At 38.3% G+C, this 16327-nt stretch overlaps 1 protein-coding gene and 1 pseudogene across 2 annotated transcripts; both read right to left on the bottom strand.

The window, feature by feature from the left end:
* Window positions 1-3737: 3737 nt before the first annotated feature.
* LOC117381754 (protein phosphatase 1D-like) lies at window positions 3738-9618 on the bottom strand. 2 transcript variants are annotated; one of them, XM_033978765.2, is made up of 7 exons: window positions 8954-9618; window positions 8284-8512; window positions 7906-8030; window positions 7636-7817; window positions 7146-7373; window positions 6591-6678; window positions 6089-6223 (listed from the first exon to the last, which is right to left on the bottom strand). In XM_033978765.2, exons 1-6 carry the CDS (start codon window positions 9474-9476, stop codon window positions 6595-6597), a joined length of 1371 nt encoding a protein of 456 aa, XP_033834656.1. In that variant the 5' UTR covers window positions 9477-9618; the 3' UTR covers window positions 6089-6223; window positions 6591-6594. The 2 variants fall into 2 exon arrangements, with proteins under 2 accessions (XP_033834655.1, XP_033834656.1); XM_033978764.2 differs by lacking the exon at window positions 6591-6678 and having other exon boundaries at window positions 3738-6223.
* A 958-nt stretch (window positions 9619-10576) lies between these two features.
* Window positions 10577-15803, bottom strand: LOC117380968 (actin-2-like; annotated as a pseudogene).
* Window positions 15804-16327: the final 524 nt, after the last annotated feature.

The raw sequence follows: 16327 nt of genomic DNA, 5'->3' as shown, positions 1-16327 counted from the left end.
CCCACCTAGACACTTAGAGCTGACTCACTTTGCACCTGTAACTGACAAAACTGTCCAAGAGATCAGTCTGAGTTCATCTACATGCTGCCTCGATGTGTTACCCTCTAAATTTCTAAAATCTGTGCTCAACAGTTTGCTGTCACCACTCACTTGCATAGTTAACATGTCACATTCATGTAACATTCTGGAACAAAAGCTTTGAAAACTGCGGTTATCAAGCCTCTCCTAAAGAAGAGCAGTCTTGATGCCACGGTATTGAACAATTACCGACTAATCTCTAATCTGTCATTTCTAGGCAAAATCCTTGAAAAAGTTCTTTACCAACAGCTTATTAATTTTCTTCAAATGAACAACTCCTTTGATGTCTTCCAATCAGGTTTTAGACCCACCACAGACTGAGACTGCTCTTATCAAGGTGACAAATAACATCCGCCTGAACACTGATGCAGGCATAGTTTCAGTCTTGATCCTATTAGATCTGAGTGCTGCCTTTTACACTGTGTATCAAGGGATCCTCTTAGAGGCTTAGAGACTAGAGGACTGGGTGGGCATCTCGTTTAGGTCCTATCTAGAAAACAGGGAGTAATTTGTTGAAATTGGAAAATGTGTCTCAAATAAAATGTCCCTGACCTGTGGGGTGCCCCAGGGGTCAATCCTGGGACCCCTGTTGTTGAATCTCTACATACTGCCGTTAAGCCAGTTAATACATAGCAATGATGTGTCCAACCACAACTATGCAGATGACACTCAGATCTATGTCTCACTGGCAGCAGGTGAATATGGACCAGTGGATTCACTCACTGCATCCAACAGATCAGTGTGTGGATACAACTTTCTTCAGCTAAACTCAAGCAAGACTGAAGTCATCATCTTTGGCCCACAGAAGAGAGAAATAGAGAAAGTGTCAGCAGTCACCTCCAGTCTCTCTCTAAAACCTTCAAACAAGGTTAGAAATCTAGAGGTAATAATGTAGTCAGCCTTGAACTTTAACAGCCACATTAAATCATTAACATCTGCAGGTGTTTACGACTTAAAAACACTGCAAAAATCAAAGGTATACTGTCAAAGCCAGATACAGCAAGACTTATCCATGCATTTGTCTCCAGTAGGTTAGACTACTGTAATGTCCTGCTCACTGGCATCTCCAAATGAGCCTTAAGACAGCTGCAGTACATCCAGTACACTGCTGCTCGTGTCCTGACTAGAACCAGGAAGTACTTCACACATGTGTCCTGTGGCTCAGGTCTCTGGCTCCTGTGGGCTCAGAGAATAGACTCTGCACAAGCAGCTCTGCTTGTGCACAGTGTGTACAATAATGAACCTGGAACTTTGACTTGTGCCATTCCCGCTCCTCCCTCCGGCACTCCCTTTTCCCTGTGATCTGACCAAGTCATCATTGCTCTATGGCACTTTCTGCTTATCTTTAACATTTTAACTTTCATCGGGGCAATGGTGTCTATAACGTTCAAAACACTTGAAGTCACAGAGTTCAACAAAGAGTTCATTAGAACATGAGGCATTTTCAAAGTGTATCATTTCCATGAACAGTGCACCTGTTTTATCATTTATGTGTCTCCTTCAAACAACTGCAGGTCCAACCGCTTTTTTGAGAATAACAGATAGGTCAAAAAAAGACACAGAAATGATCAGACAGAGCAACATCCACCACATTAACATTTGAAATATTTACTCCTTTTGTAATGAGCAGGTCCAGAGTGTGCCCTCTGTTGTGGGTGGGCAAAATGGTTCTGTTTAGCTGTGCATATGACTGAGAGTTTTATTTTCTTCTCCCTTCTCCTTTAATGTTAATTTTATGATGATATGATTTATGATTATTTGTAATTATTTATGTTTTGATTTGTTGGATTGTGATTTTAATGTCTTTCTTGTTTTGTAAAGCACTTTGAATTATTTTGTGTATGAATTGTGCTATAGAAATAAACTTGCCTTACCTTACTTAGATTTCAAGCCTGATCTGAAGGTTTTATAGAGAGAGAGAGTGTGGCCATGGACTCTTAATTACCAGGATTTAAGTTTAAACAGGGTCAGCCGATTAAGTATGGCTCTTATGATAAAACACACACACAAGATTGTCATTCGATAAAGCTTCTCACCTCCGCTAGGGTTTGATGACCCTCTATGGCGTTAAAATCCGGGGCTTAAATAGTTTAAAGACATTAAGAGCCTTACTGCGACACTGTGACGTCTGTGATTAGAAGACTGGAACATGTCCACTTTCAAGGAAAGCAAATACTCTTAATTAGAACCGGGCAATATGGCAAAAATGTTGTTGGATTGTAGATAAAACACACAACTCTTAAAACTTTTATCTTCTGCAAAAAACAACTTAATAAAGCAACACTTTCCCCCAGCCACTGTAATGTGGAAATCTTCATAGTTTACATTTTGTAATAATTCTAAATGCTGTCGGTGTGTTCTATCCTATATGTTCAGTGTTTCTTAATTCAGTATTAAAGTGACTGATCCTTCAAATATAGCACCTTTAAGTTTAGAAACACCAACCCAGTGATGGCGATGGGTTAATGCAATTTCGATGTGTCCTCAGAGTGTGTGGGGTTAAAAGGCTTTTTGGAAGATGCAGCTCAAACTCTGTAAGGTGAAGCATCTTAACCTGAGCACACCCAATAATCCACTGCCAGAATTAGACTGATTGGTTCAGAGATTAGGAAATCCGCAACTGAGGTTTTAAAAACATTCATAGATAACTAGGCCTATAAAATTATGTTTTCACTTGTGCCGTATTGTCAAATATTTTCTGTTTACACCCCACAATGTCAAAATCCTTATGTCAATAAATGCAAAAATGTTGTTATTGAAAATGAAATTATGTTTTCTTGGTAATCTCACTAAATGCTAAGTAAGTATATTGGAGTTCACCCCAGTCTCATAAAGAAATAATGTGATAAAAAAAAAGGTTGTGTTGTACTGTTACTGGTTTGAATAGGATTGACAGACTTCTATCATGTTTCTTGAGACATTTACCTGGAATGCCATTAAGTCTGAGGAATGATTTATGCCTGATCTAGTCAGTCCCTAACAACTGTTAAAGGATCACTCAGTGTGTGATATAAGGAAAGGGTTTGCCATATACAGATACGTATCTCTGGAAGCATCTGAGTAATAGTGAGTCTTCTGTAAATTGTGCATCCATTGCCTTAGTGGTAAAGCAGGATTTGGACTAGCAAATTACATTGTGGTTCTATTTTCTGGTTACATTTGGGTTGTTTCTTTAAATGATTAACTAGATTAACTATCACACAGAAGACAATGACACTGGAGATGCTAGTTTGATTGATTAACCATGACAGAGCATTGGCCCTACAGACCAGAGAATCCAGGTCAGGACATGTTGAAATGACACTTTATGAAATATTAATGTGACTGGAGATGATGTTGTCTCATAACAGGATTGTACATGAGAGAACAGAGGGTTGAATTTATGAAAGAAGAAATGTTTTACTTTTACTTATGTTACATTTGAGCCAGCAATGTCATTGAATGTGTAAAATGTGGCCAATATTTGTTACTAACATGAAAAGATCTCAAAATGTAAAATAAAAGAAAAAAATCTAAATATAAAATAATATAAGTTCAAACACATAATTACACCCAATAACCAATTATGGGATAACATTTGGCTATTACTGATTTAATAACAGTTAATTAAAATTGTAAAAGAGATAGCGATCAGACTGAAGTGACAAAAATGCTAAACCTTGTGAAAAATGAGAACTTTATTACAACAAACACTGAACCAGTCACTGTATATAGAATGTAACAGTTTCCTCTGCAAAGTGGACGTAATATATCATCAAATATATAAAAAAAATCCATAGACTTTCATTGGCTCTGGACAGTTAAATATAGTATCTGAGCATGCTCCAGAGAAAAAACATTGCATAATGATGTGCTGTACAAACTTCTTTTGCATAATGAAGCACTGTACAAAACCAACATTAAACATTTGACAGGAAGTGCCGGGGTTAGTACGCAGTATCGTCAGTGGTACGACTCGAACTGCATGATCTGTGATTAACACCAGGCCACAGCTGTTCACATGTGTTATACTGTATTAGGCCAGATGCACATTTGTCCTAAGGCAACAAACAACATGGAGACAAAACAGGTACTCAGCTGCCATTGAAATACATTAAACTTTGAATATATTTTTTCTTATAATTCACCATCTTTTAGAATCTGGCACTTGAATCTGTGTTGGTACCATAACATTTGAAATGTTAAAAAGTAAAAATAAAAATAAAAAAGGAATTTAAAAAAAGAAGAGGAGATTTTATATTTCATGTAGTTAACACATGAGAGCAAAGCCAACTGAACAAGGCACAGGTCTTATACTCCACTTTGAATAACCCATAGCTTATTCATCTGCTTTACTAAAGAAACACACATAACACTACAATAAACGGTTTTATATACTAATGAGGCATAACACTATTACCACCAGAATTAATAAAGGCAGCCCTATTAATATTGTACATTGTCTTGAAAGAGCTTACCAAGAACAGAGCAATGGAAGTTTTTGTGTTTTTAAACATTTAGCCCTCAAAATTACAATTTTGCAACTGGAAGTGGGAAAATGGGAAAGTGTATTAATTTAGCAACATACCATACCAACCGAACAGCAGTCTATAAAGGTACACCACATGAGTGGTGCAATATAAGCCAGTATTGTTGTGTACCAGTCAGTCCTAGAAGTAGTACTCAATTTTGTTACTTAAGTCAAAGAACAGATACGAAACAGATACGGAGCAAAACAAAACACAACAACAAAAAAACCTCAAGTAAAAGTATCAAAGTACCTGTTTAAAAATGTACTTGAAGAGTATAAAGTAAAAGTATTTTGTGCAGTTTGAGATCTAATCAATGTAGTGATTTTGATAAAGATTTGTGCTGAATTTTGGTCAACAGAAACAATACAATTTTTTCCTCGCTGTTTTTTGTATTTATTTGTTTGGGGTTTTGTTTGCAGCAGGTCTCAAACTATAATAAAAAATACTTCTACTTTTCAGTCCTGTTAAAAGTGTAATGGAGGAGAAAGTACAGATACTGAGTAATAGTTACAACATTACAAATGTAGTGTAAGTAAAAATAAAAAGTATTACTACTAGTATAGTAGTTACTTAAGTAAAATATAGATAACTAAAACTTTTACTTAAGTACAGTACTTTACTACTTTCTTTTGTTATGTTCAACCACTGGCACCAATAATGTAGGTGGTCATAGTATTATGCTAGATCGTTTGATACAGTAAACAAACACTTAAAACGGCTTGACGAGGAGACAGTATGTGAAACAGACATGGGAAAGTTTCTTTACAGTACAACATCGATTTATCCTGAGTGATTAGCTTATGCGCAACAACTTTTTTAACTGAATCACTCCTATCAAGAGTTCCATGTCAAATGAACAAAATTTTTAAAATGTAGGTTTGCTGATTATCACTGCGGTTTTCTTGCTCAGTCATAAAAAGACCCTCCAATCGAGTAAAGTTTTTTTGGGAATATTGTGGAAGAAGTGATCTGAATACATAATCAAAATAAATCTTTTGAGTAAATTAGCACTTTTTATATGAAAATAGATATTAAATGAAAACCTTAACATTTCCTTCCATTTGTAAAATTTTAAAAGGGAAGTGTTAAAATGATTTAAAAAAAACAAAAAAACAAAACTATAAAAACGGAGAGGAACACAGCAACACAGCCATAATCTCAAGTTTTACACCTTTTTACAGAAAGATCATATAAAATATATATTAGGCTGCAGCATGTGACATCATGTCTAAAAATGCAGGTTATTGTTCTTGCTAACATTCAGCACGCACACAAGGCAGCTCGTGGTGCTGGGGCATAATAGTGCATTCTTCAGACGAGCTTTTCTCTACTTTTTCATGGGATGGTTCACCTTGTACTTGCTCATGAGTCTTTTGGAGTAAACTCTTAGAGGGCCGACCAATACCATCACTGCTACTATATGGAAACCGACGAGACCGCTTCAAAGGAGGAGAAGAGGATGTGGACTCTATTTGGGTTGGTAATGCTTGCTTCTCAATATGGGAATCTTCCGGGGAGAGCCGCATAGTTCCTCCACAGTCAGGGAATGCTTGTGTAGTGGCACAGAAAGCAGCTTCATACAAACCCAGTGTCTGCTCCAGAGAAACGGAGGGTGGGACTGTCATATCATTGCTCTGAAATAAAACAGGAAATTATTTTTATAGAATATTGACCAAAATAGGCTAAAGTAAGTTAGACTTATTAATGGAAATGATAATGAGTACTGATGGTAAACATACTGTGTAGACAAAAACAAAAAGTACAGATATAGCTCACTCCACCCTGGTATGTTTGGCATTTACCAGACTGAAGTTCATTGCCTCCCTCTAGTGGCCACCACAACTCATAACAAGGAGGAGATTAAACAAATTCTACAGTACCATAAACACACAACCTATTTCAAATGTATTGAGTGAAATACAACTAAAAATAATGCAATAAATCTCTTCGACAATCATTTTAAATAATATTGATACATTTTTGGTATAATTTGGCATTCACCTCACTACCACTCCAGGCATGTCCATCCCTCATGCTCTTCTCCAAAAATCTCATCCTCTTCAAAATACATGCCATCCTCATGCTCCGCCTGGCAGCCCCGGAAACAGAGAAGCACCACTGATCACAACTGTCACTAAAGGCAATGATGACTACTGGGATTCAATATGTTTTAGTATTTTGAAAAGAGAATGGTTACAAGAAACAAACAAAACTGACTGAGTTGGAATACATAGACAAGTACAGTGGTTAGCAAAAGACAAACATATATGGAAATATATATATATATATATATATATATATATATATATATATATATATATATATATATATATATATATATATATATATCTCACATCTCGCAGTGGTTCTTTTGGAGATAAAAATAAAACACAGGTATAAACTAATATACTGCATGTTACTAAAGGATTGCCACGATATTGCCAGAATCCAAAAAATACTGAGATATCCATTTTTGTCAATATTGCCCACCCCTACTCTGCACCCGGAAAATATCTGCAGTTGTTGTGGTTAATCTGGAAAAGTGGCAGCACTGACCTTTGGGACTTCACACGTGTTATAAGTCGTTCCGGGATATGGGACATGGTCAATCCCTGTGGCCATGTCCACAACAATCTCATCTCGGTGCATGGGGATGGGAGCACCGCCTCGCTCATGAAGAGCCAGGACGATAACTGTTGTGTTGTCAGCTCGAAGCATACGCTCTTTCCAAAATAGAAGAGCTGTGCAACCCAAGCGTCTTGCACAGGACATGGCCTTTGGTCCCTAAAAGCAAAAACAAAAGATTTGTTTTTGATTTGTTTGTTAGCTAAAAGATAAGATAGATAGAGATATTACACCAAAATGAACCCCAAAACATGAATGAGATATTACACCAAAATGAACCCCAACACTATGCGCTTGTAGCCTTTATAAACATTAAAAAACCCCAACATCTTTTTGTATGCCTTTTTGAAATTTGCATGTTAAATTCCACATACATTTATACACAACTTCAGTCAAAAAATACATTCTGTAAAATACACACCACCATTTTGTCGTGGCTATAACACATATTCACTGCATTCTTGGGTGGCATCATGTTCCACAGCCCATCACTGCCAATGATGATATAGCAATGCTTTTTGGGGTCCAGTGTCATCACAGTTGTATCAGGCTCTGGCGAAACCACAAATTCTCCACTGTAGAAATCGTAACTCCAAAGATCACCTACTCAAACAATCCCAGCAGAAACATGCATTATTCTATGGCATATGTTCTAATGCTGTACATTTATGAGAATATGACTGACAGTTACCTAATGAGCGAGCAACAGCCAGGAAGGGAATCTGGTCAATGACTGTACTTCTTCTCACGGGGCCATTATGAGTCAGTCTTGGTCTTTTCCACACAACTCTGTTCACTCCCGACTTCTTCATTACACTAAACACAAATTATTTTATTTCACCAAATTAAAAGTATTTACATGGCACTATACTAAAATAAAGTAAATGTAGTTGTCAATAAATAAATAACTGTATGCGACTGATCTGTTTTGTAAATCTCTTATAGCATAGCAACACTTAAGCTACAGCAAGGAAAAGCCTTGGTGGTTAACTACTAACAACTGTGTCATTCTCATCAGGGATGCAGGAGTTTCATGTGAGTGATTTGACTTCTTAAGGCCAGCGCTTACCTGCCCCCCAGTCTCTCAATCCTTTCTTTTTCCTTTGGAAGTTCTGGCTTGTGATCTTGTGTCAGCTCAAGGGCCTCCAAGGCAATGTCTGAGTCATTTTCCTTCACTCCGACAACAACTGCTGAATCCCCAACATGGGCCACATACATGTGAACTCCACGGATCACCACAACACTGGCTGTGGTTCCTGATGTGCTGGGCAAACCTGTGAGAGTTTTAGGCCATTCAGCTGAAGGAAGAGAGACAGAAAAAACAACATCCTTGATCAGTTTTGAGATCAAGACTGTTTTGAAGCTGCAAGGTACACGAGCAATTTTGTATTATTCCTCGCATCACGTTTGGGGTCCCATTTGTTCAGTTCTTTCTTAGCATCTTTATGGTATATTTCAGTACAAGAATGAATATAACCAAGCAGACACAAACTGCATACCACTAATAATATGAATGTAAAGTATGATGACCGACGTCTGTCTTCACATTTCATAATTGATTCTGAATCAGTCTTGAGGTCAAATGACTCTCAGTCTGTACATGATTTTACACAGTCAACCTTTAACATACACGTGTCATTGGCAGAACGGTCTCACATTGCAGACATTGCAAGTTTATGTTTCACAGACATTTAAGTTCTAGGTAGTAATGTAACCGGTAATTCCGACCCAAAACTTACGCAGTTCTTTCCACATTGCGTGGTGACACGCTATGAAGCCTTTGCGGAGCGCAGCACAGACCTCATTATGGTCGTGAGACCAAAATCCTCGCTGTCGTTTTAATAGACTCCATAGGTTTTCCCTGGCAAACTGTGCTGCTTCACGACCACCGTGGCCATCAAACACGGCAAAAAATGCCACGGATTTTCTGGTGTCCAGCACACTGCGCTGTGGGGCGCCCTGGTCCTGCCCCGGCGCGCTGTTGTTACCGCTGCCCTCGTTTGAGAGACTCTCGACCCACATAGCAGCAGCAGCCTGGCCGCACTCGACCTTATGTCCATGCGTGCCGTTTGTAATCTGTTTGTTTGATTCACTGTCATTCATTTGTTTGTCCTCTCCGTCGTAAGATTGTGATTTTGAGTCATCCTCAGCGGGCGATGTTGTAGGTTCGTACTCAATCCTTATATCGACAACATCCTCCATGTATTTCCTCCCTCCTTGTTCCGAAAACGCGCTCATACGAAATATTATCGTGTCGCCCATGATTGTAAACGGCTAAAAGAGCGTACCTACACAACACAGTCAACCATGTAATCACTATTGCAGCCTAAAAGCAAAATATTTGAACCGATTTTGCCGCGATTGTGTGACCCAAAGCTTCCTTCCTTTTTGTTTATCTCCTCAAAACGTCCCCCGTACGTCATGACGTAGCACTGGATCTGGCGACGAGGCATGGCACGCACAGAGCCGCCGTGTATGTCTGCACTTAAGGTTTGGAATTTCAGTATTCGACGGCAGTTTAGTTTTTTATGTATGTGTATGTATTTTTGTATTTATACACTATATATATTTTAAATAGAAGACAAACCATGGAAGCCGTATTATATTTACACTGCTCATCTCTGCTAGTCTGTGGACTCACACATAATCATGCGCTCTGTTGCATAAACTATTTTAGAGTGTTAAATTCGTTTAATACACACAATCTTAGGAATACAATAAAATGTAGGCAGCCTATGACCAAGCTTGTATTTATTTTAAACTGAATATATCGTGCAATACATCAACCAAACCAAAAGGAGGCAGTCATCCTATATCTATAGTCATTTTACGACAGTAGCTTCAGCTTTTGCACAGTATCAGTATCCTTCCATGAGTTTCTCACAGTGGAGTCGGGCTGCAGTCCGCTTAAGAAATTCTTGGTGAACGAAAGACAAGCCCTGCAAAGCAGAGAGGTGACAAAGAGAAGGCGTACCCCTTGTGATCTGCCCCTGTATCTTAACTATACTGCACAACACATAAGTTTGTACGCTGAAAAATACCTATACACATTGAGAAGTACTAAGAAACTGTATTTATAGGTTAAACTCCAGGTAACTCATTTTGTGTGGAGTGGTTTATGTGCCTTGTCTGATCTGCTGTGGTCCATATAAATGTATATACAGTACTACTACTACTACTACTACTAATAATAATAATAATAATAACAATAATAATAATATTTTTTAAAAGTAGTCGATTAATCAAAGACCTACAGTCACAGATAGAAGCCAGCACCAAAGCTGAAACAACCATAAAATACAGACACACCTATACAAGCAATTGCCTGAATATGGCTTATTGTGACAGCCCCAAGTGTTCTACTATATATCTAAGATGTAAGGAAAGAATTGAGAAAAAAAAATAGTTTTGAAGCATTTCTGGTGGATGATGCTGGGACCACATTCAGCATACTCCTGCTTGCTGATGCACATTTGCCGTACGGTGAACAGAGATGCCAGGATGGAACCTCAAACCCATACAGCATACTCTGTCACTGTGGGAGTGACAATTTGTGGAAGAGAAGTTATATCATTTACTTATTTACTGTGCTTTGTGTACTAGATATGTCAGCATATAGTGTAGTGTACAGAGTCTACTCACTGAAATGTGTAGATGGGAACTTGAAAGAATACTTTGAAATTGCATTTAGTTATAGAATACTGAATTCCTGTATTCCTAATCAGAGTATTGTATACTGAATACTTAGAATACTTCCATGTTGAGATGTATTGTAGCTTTACTAATGGAACATAAGATTAAAACAGCTTTATGTTATGGTGCATGCCCATTGTATTTATTTATCACTAATTAGAGAAGGAAAAAGCACACATGCACGCACCACAAAAAGGGTGTTTTCTGTTCTTCTGCTAATGCCGTGCAGGTTCAAGTCTAAATCGCATGATCAAGTACCATCATTCCTCTGATTTTAGAAAAGCAACCATTCTGAATACCAGCAATTGAAAGAATAACTGTATCAGAATCAAGTTATTAAAAATTTGTATTCTGAAGACATATTTTCAATAGGTATTTAGTTACTTCCTATCACTAAAGGTCTACAAAGGACAGGAGGGTCTGTTTTATAATATTTTGTACATTTGAAACAAGGGACTATCAAGAGAATAATAATTATTTATGAGGTTTTACCTTCATTTAAATTTTTTCAGGTGCAAGGGCACTGACTCCGTTCATACGAGCTGCAAAGCCAGGGCACAGGGTGGTACCTCCAGACAACACCATACTTGTGCACATGACTTTTTAGATGCCCTTGTTGATGTTTATGACACAGGTGAAAGTGATTTCATGGATCCCACTGGACCCTAAAAAAGCCAAAAATCATCCTTACTCTGATCCTTATGTCACATTTTGTTCATTGTAAACTGCAATATTGATCTGAACGGATTAATAATAGAGACAGATCAAGTAACCGTACTTGTTTTTGAATAATCACAGCAAGTAAGTACAGAGGAGTGAGCAGGGATATAGAGTACGTGAAAATGGAAATTTTCAGAGCAGTCAAGCCTCAAATGCAATACAGGTCACTCAAACATCCATGAATAAATCACCAATTTACAATTTGTAAGTGGTAAGTATTATATTATTATTATATAAGTGTATGGTGTGGGAACATTGTTATAACATGGTTAAAATCTTGTAATACAATACATGATTTGTTCCCTTTAAACTATTTTGGTCATGTGTAGTTTACTTACTGAGAGGGGTGGGAAGAAGAACTCTGGGCATCTGAACCTTTATTTTCCAGTGGTGATGGACTGTCCATCAGGCAACTCGTAACTCTTCACCAGGGATAAGGAGTGATGAGTGGCTATACTACCGGTAATTTCTTTCTCAAAGTCCTGTGCCATGTAGCACATTTCCTCCTTAATCTCACACATAATCTCATGATCAGGAGATCATCATGGATCATGGAGAGACAATTAGCGTGTTATCTGTTGTGACTGAAATGGGTTAGGGTCTAGATCTACACTGCCTGGCCATAAAAAGTAGCCACCAAAAAAAAAGGTCACACATTCTAATATTTCATTGGACCACCTTTAGCTTTGATTAGGGCACACATTCGCTGTGGCATTGTTTCGATTTTGCTTCTGCAATGTCACAAGATTTATTTCCAAGATGTTACATTGATGATGGTCAAGTCTGACCGCTGCACAAAGCCTTCTCCAGCACATCCCAAAGATTCTCAATGGGGTTAAGGTCTGGACTCTGTGGTGGACAATCCATGTGTGAAAATGATGTCTCATGCTCCTGAACCACTCTGTCACAATTTGAGCCGATGAATCCTGGCATTGTCATCCTGGAATATCCCCGTGCCATCAGGGAAGAAAAAAATCCATTGATGAAATAACCTGGTCATTCAGTATATTCAGGTGTCAGCTGACCTCATTCTTTGAGCCCAGACTGTTGCTGAACCTAGACCTGACCAACTGGAGGAGGCTCGTACCTATTTGCTTAGCTGAATCCAGATGGTGACTTTTTTTGCCAGGCAGTGTAGTTATCCATCCATTCTTACACTTAATCTGGGGCTGGTTCGCTTCGCTAGAGCCCACCAAGAAGCAGAAACCAAACATAATAGCTCTTGAACAGCCATTATAATTTTCCTCCAGTTTCTACCTGGACTGGTAAAGCTGTAGCCCCTCTTAGTGAGCATATCCATGAGGTACTCTGTCAGGTCTCCTCCAGCCAGCTCCAGTCTGATAATGGCACAAGGCAGGGCAAATCCTTCAAACACAGGGACAGCATGGGTCACTCCGTCTCCACAGTCCACCACCAGTGGTACGGCAGGAGTGGTACTGCCTGCATTCCCACATACACGGTCGGAGTGTTGAACCTCTCAGACATAATTTGGAGCACGGAGACTAAAAGTTAGTTATAAAGTTATACACTAGTTATATCTAATGTTGATGTTCCTTTATTGGGATATTGAGTGCCAGATATAGAACCATCATCATCATCATCATCATCACAGGGGTTTGGATTTATGCACGAGGCCAATATGGAGCAAGTAGAAATGTGCTTTATAAGTAACGTTTAATTGTAGACCAATATTTTTCAAATTAAATATATTTCTTGCCAAACACTGCTCAAATAACAAATAATAAATACATTAACACTGATTTAGTCTCAAAATGCTAATGTAAGTGTTTCCATAAAGGCGAGAGGATCCTACCTGACCGCGAGGACATCCGTCTACAGTGAGGAGCACGGCGGGAAAGCCCGCTCTACACTGTCCTGTTCTACACAGTCCTGTTCTACACTGTCCTGTTCTACACTGTCCTGTTCTACAGTCCTTTTCTACACAGTCCTGTTCTACACTGTCCTGTTCTACACAGTCCTGTTCTACACTGTCCTGTTCTACACTGTCCTGTTCTACACTGTCCTGTTCTACAGTCCTTTTCTACACAGTCCTTTTCTACACAGTCCTGTTCTACACTGTCCTGTTCTACACTGTCCTGTTCTACAGTCCTTTTCTACACAGTCCTGTTCTACACTGTCCTGTTCTACACAGTCCTGTTCTACACAGTCCTGTTCTACACTGTCCTGTTCTACACTGTCCTGTTCTACAGTCCTTTTCTACACAGTCCTGTTCTACACTGTCCTGTTCTACAGTCCTTTTCTACACAGTCCTTTTCTACACTGTCCTTTTCTACACAGTCCTTTTCTACACAGTCCTGTTCTACACTGTCCTGTTCTACAGTCCTTTTCTACACAGTCCTGTTCTACACTGTCCTGTTCTACACAGTCCTGTTCTACACTGTCCTGTTCTACAGTCCTTTTCTACACAGTCCTTTTCTACACAGTCCTGTTCTACACTGTCCTGTTCTACACTGTCCTGTTCTACACTGTCCTGTTCTACAGTCCTTTTCTACACTGTCCTGTTCTACACAGTCCTGTTCTACACAGTCCTGTTCTACACTGTCCTGTTCTACACAGTCCTGTTCTACACTGTCCTGTTCTACACAGTCCTGGTCTACACAGTCCTGTTCTACTGTAGGTCTCATTGAAATGCTGTCAGTTATTCAAACCTACCGTCGCATTAACGGTTCTGTTTGACCGCACGTGCGGCGTGCACACTAACGTCATTTTAGTTTTATTAGCTTCAGGTTGGAGCCTCCAACAGTCACAGGGTTAAGGTTTGCTTTTAGTTTTTGGTGAACAAACACACAGTGTTGATCTCAGTCCTGTGAACAAGCCTGTACTGTCTCTCAGGACGGATCAGCACGTGAACGTCTGAACGTCTTGCGCCCTCTGCTGGCAGCAGTTGACGTTTGTACGTAAAAAAAGAACTGTTGCGCTTTTCTCTTTTAAGTCAAACGCAAAATAGCCCTAGACTAGAGCACTGGTGGAAGGACAGACTTCTCACTTGAGCAAAACAAAGCAAAAAAATAAAATAAATAATAATAATAAAAAAAATTATATATATATATATATATATATATATATATATATATATATATATATATATATATATATATATATATATATATATATATATATATATATATATATATATATATATATATATATATATATATAATATTTATTTTTTTATTATATATATATATATATATATATACATACATACATACATACATACATACATACATACACACACCCACACACACACACACACACACACGTACAAAGTTAAAGTAGAATACACATTTAAAAATCTACTTTTAGATTAAAAAGTGAATGTGAGTTTGAAAACTATTAAAGCATGGGAATCTTGATAAAATAAAAAGAGCCAATATTTTTTTGTACTGAAAAAAGTAAATTGTCATCATGAACTTGCTAAAAGATCATCCTTTAACCATCCAGGTGATCTGAAAAGATAAGGAGAAGAAACAGATACTTTCCAATGTAATCAAGTAAAAGTACGTCATTTTATTTTGTCCAATTATAGTGCATCCCTCTGAGGAGACTTGCCTCCACATAGGCCTCTATTGCAGATGAAGAGGCAAAGTGATTTCCATGTAAATGCTGTCAGAATGTCATTTTCAGGTGAGGCTGCTGTGAGAATGGATTGCTGAAGACGACAAAGATTACTAAGGGCCAGTGACACGATTGCATTCTCACACAGTCCCCATGCTGCACTGTTATAATGGCCCATCAATAAAATAGCTTTGTTTGGTTCCTTGTGTAGAGGCTCAAGTGTCAGTCAGCCTTACCTTAGAAAATAATAGAAGAGGGAACAGGGTGCAGACATTTCCATATAAATGCATGCTAATAAAATCAATGGCTATTTCTGATGAAGCTAGTCACGTCTATGGTTGGCTCAGTTGGTCGATCTGTGTGCCCATTGAGATGGTGGGTGAGCTACCTGTGCTGTGTTCAATGTGTCTGTGGTTTTGACACCACATTGCAGTCAGGTTTCTGGTATTCTGCCACATGACAACTTTGGTTATAGCCCTCATGTGCTCAAAAGTAACTCTGATTTAAAAGTAGACTAAGTTATAAAATCAGGAATTGTGTTTGTCTTTTTAAAGCTAAATCTATAGTAGAATGATAGTATGCATAGACCTACCTCATGTTCATTTTTAGTTGTTACATTTAGACCACATGTGTCAAACTCAAGGCCTGGGGGCCAAATGCAGCCCGCCACGTCATTTTATGTGGCCCACGAGAAGGTAAATAAAAAGGCATGACTGTCATTTTAAAATAAGTCTATACTGCTTTAATGTGTGCACTGACAATAAACTAATGAGATTTTCCCTACAAGTGGCACTGAAAAATATTTGCAAATAATCATCCCAAAATGTTCAGGAAGAGGAAGAAAGGTGAAGTCGAATACGAGTTTGTGCTTTAAGGAGAAAAAACTGTATGTTTTTGTGTTATGAGGCGGGGTAGGTACAATCTACGTCCATGTTTTGCCACCAAACACGGAGCTAAGTATGCAAAAGTTAGCCTTAAAAAAAACAAAAAATTGTCCAATAATTAAAAGGCTGACAATGGCTGTTTTTGAAGCAGTGCTACTGTCTGTGAGCTGATGAGCCTCGACCAGATACACACTTTTAAAAATGTCACTTTATCACAGAAAAAGTTATTTAACAAAT

This window comes from Periophthalmus magnuspinnatus, chromosome 14 (genome assembly GCF_009829125.3).
Source record: "Periophthalmus magnuspinnatus isolate fPerMag1 chromosome 14, fPerMag1.2.pri, whole genome shotgun sequence".
Classification (NCBI taxonomy): Eukaryota; Metazoa; Chordata; class Actinopteri; order Gobiiformes; family Gobiidae; genus Periophthalmus; species Periophthalmus magnuspinnatus.
This window is presented reverse-complemented; position numbering and strand designations above follow the sequence as displayed.

Excerpts from the sequence above, each read along its gene's own strand:
- LOC117381754 (XM_033978764.2), bottom strand. The coding sequence starts at position 9,476 with ATGGGCGACACGATAATATTTCGTATGAGCGCGTTTTCGGAACAAGGA. Across the intron at positions 8,513-8,953 it reads CGCAATGTGGAAAGAACTGC|CTGAATGGCCTAAAACTCTC; the intron begins GTAAGTTTTGGG and ends CTCTTCCTTCAG. Across the intron at positions 7,374-7,635 it reads ATAGCCACGACAAAATGGTG|GGACCAAAGGCCATGTCCTG; the intron begins GTGTGTATTTTA and ends TTTTGCTTTTAG.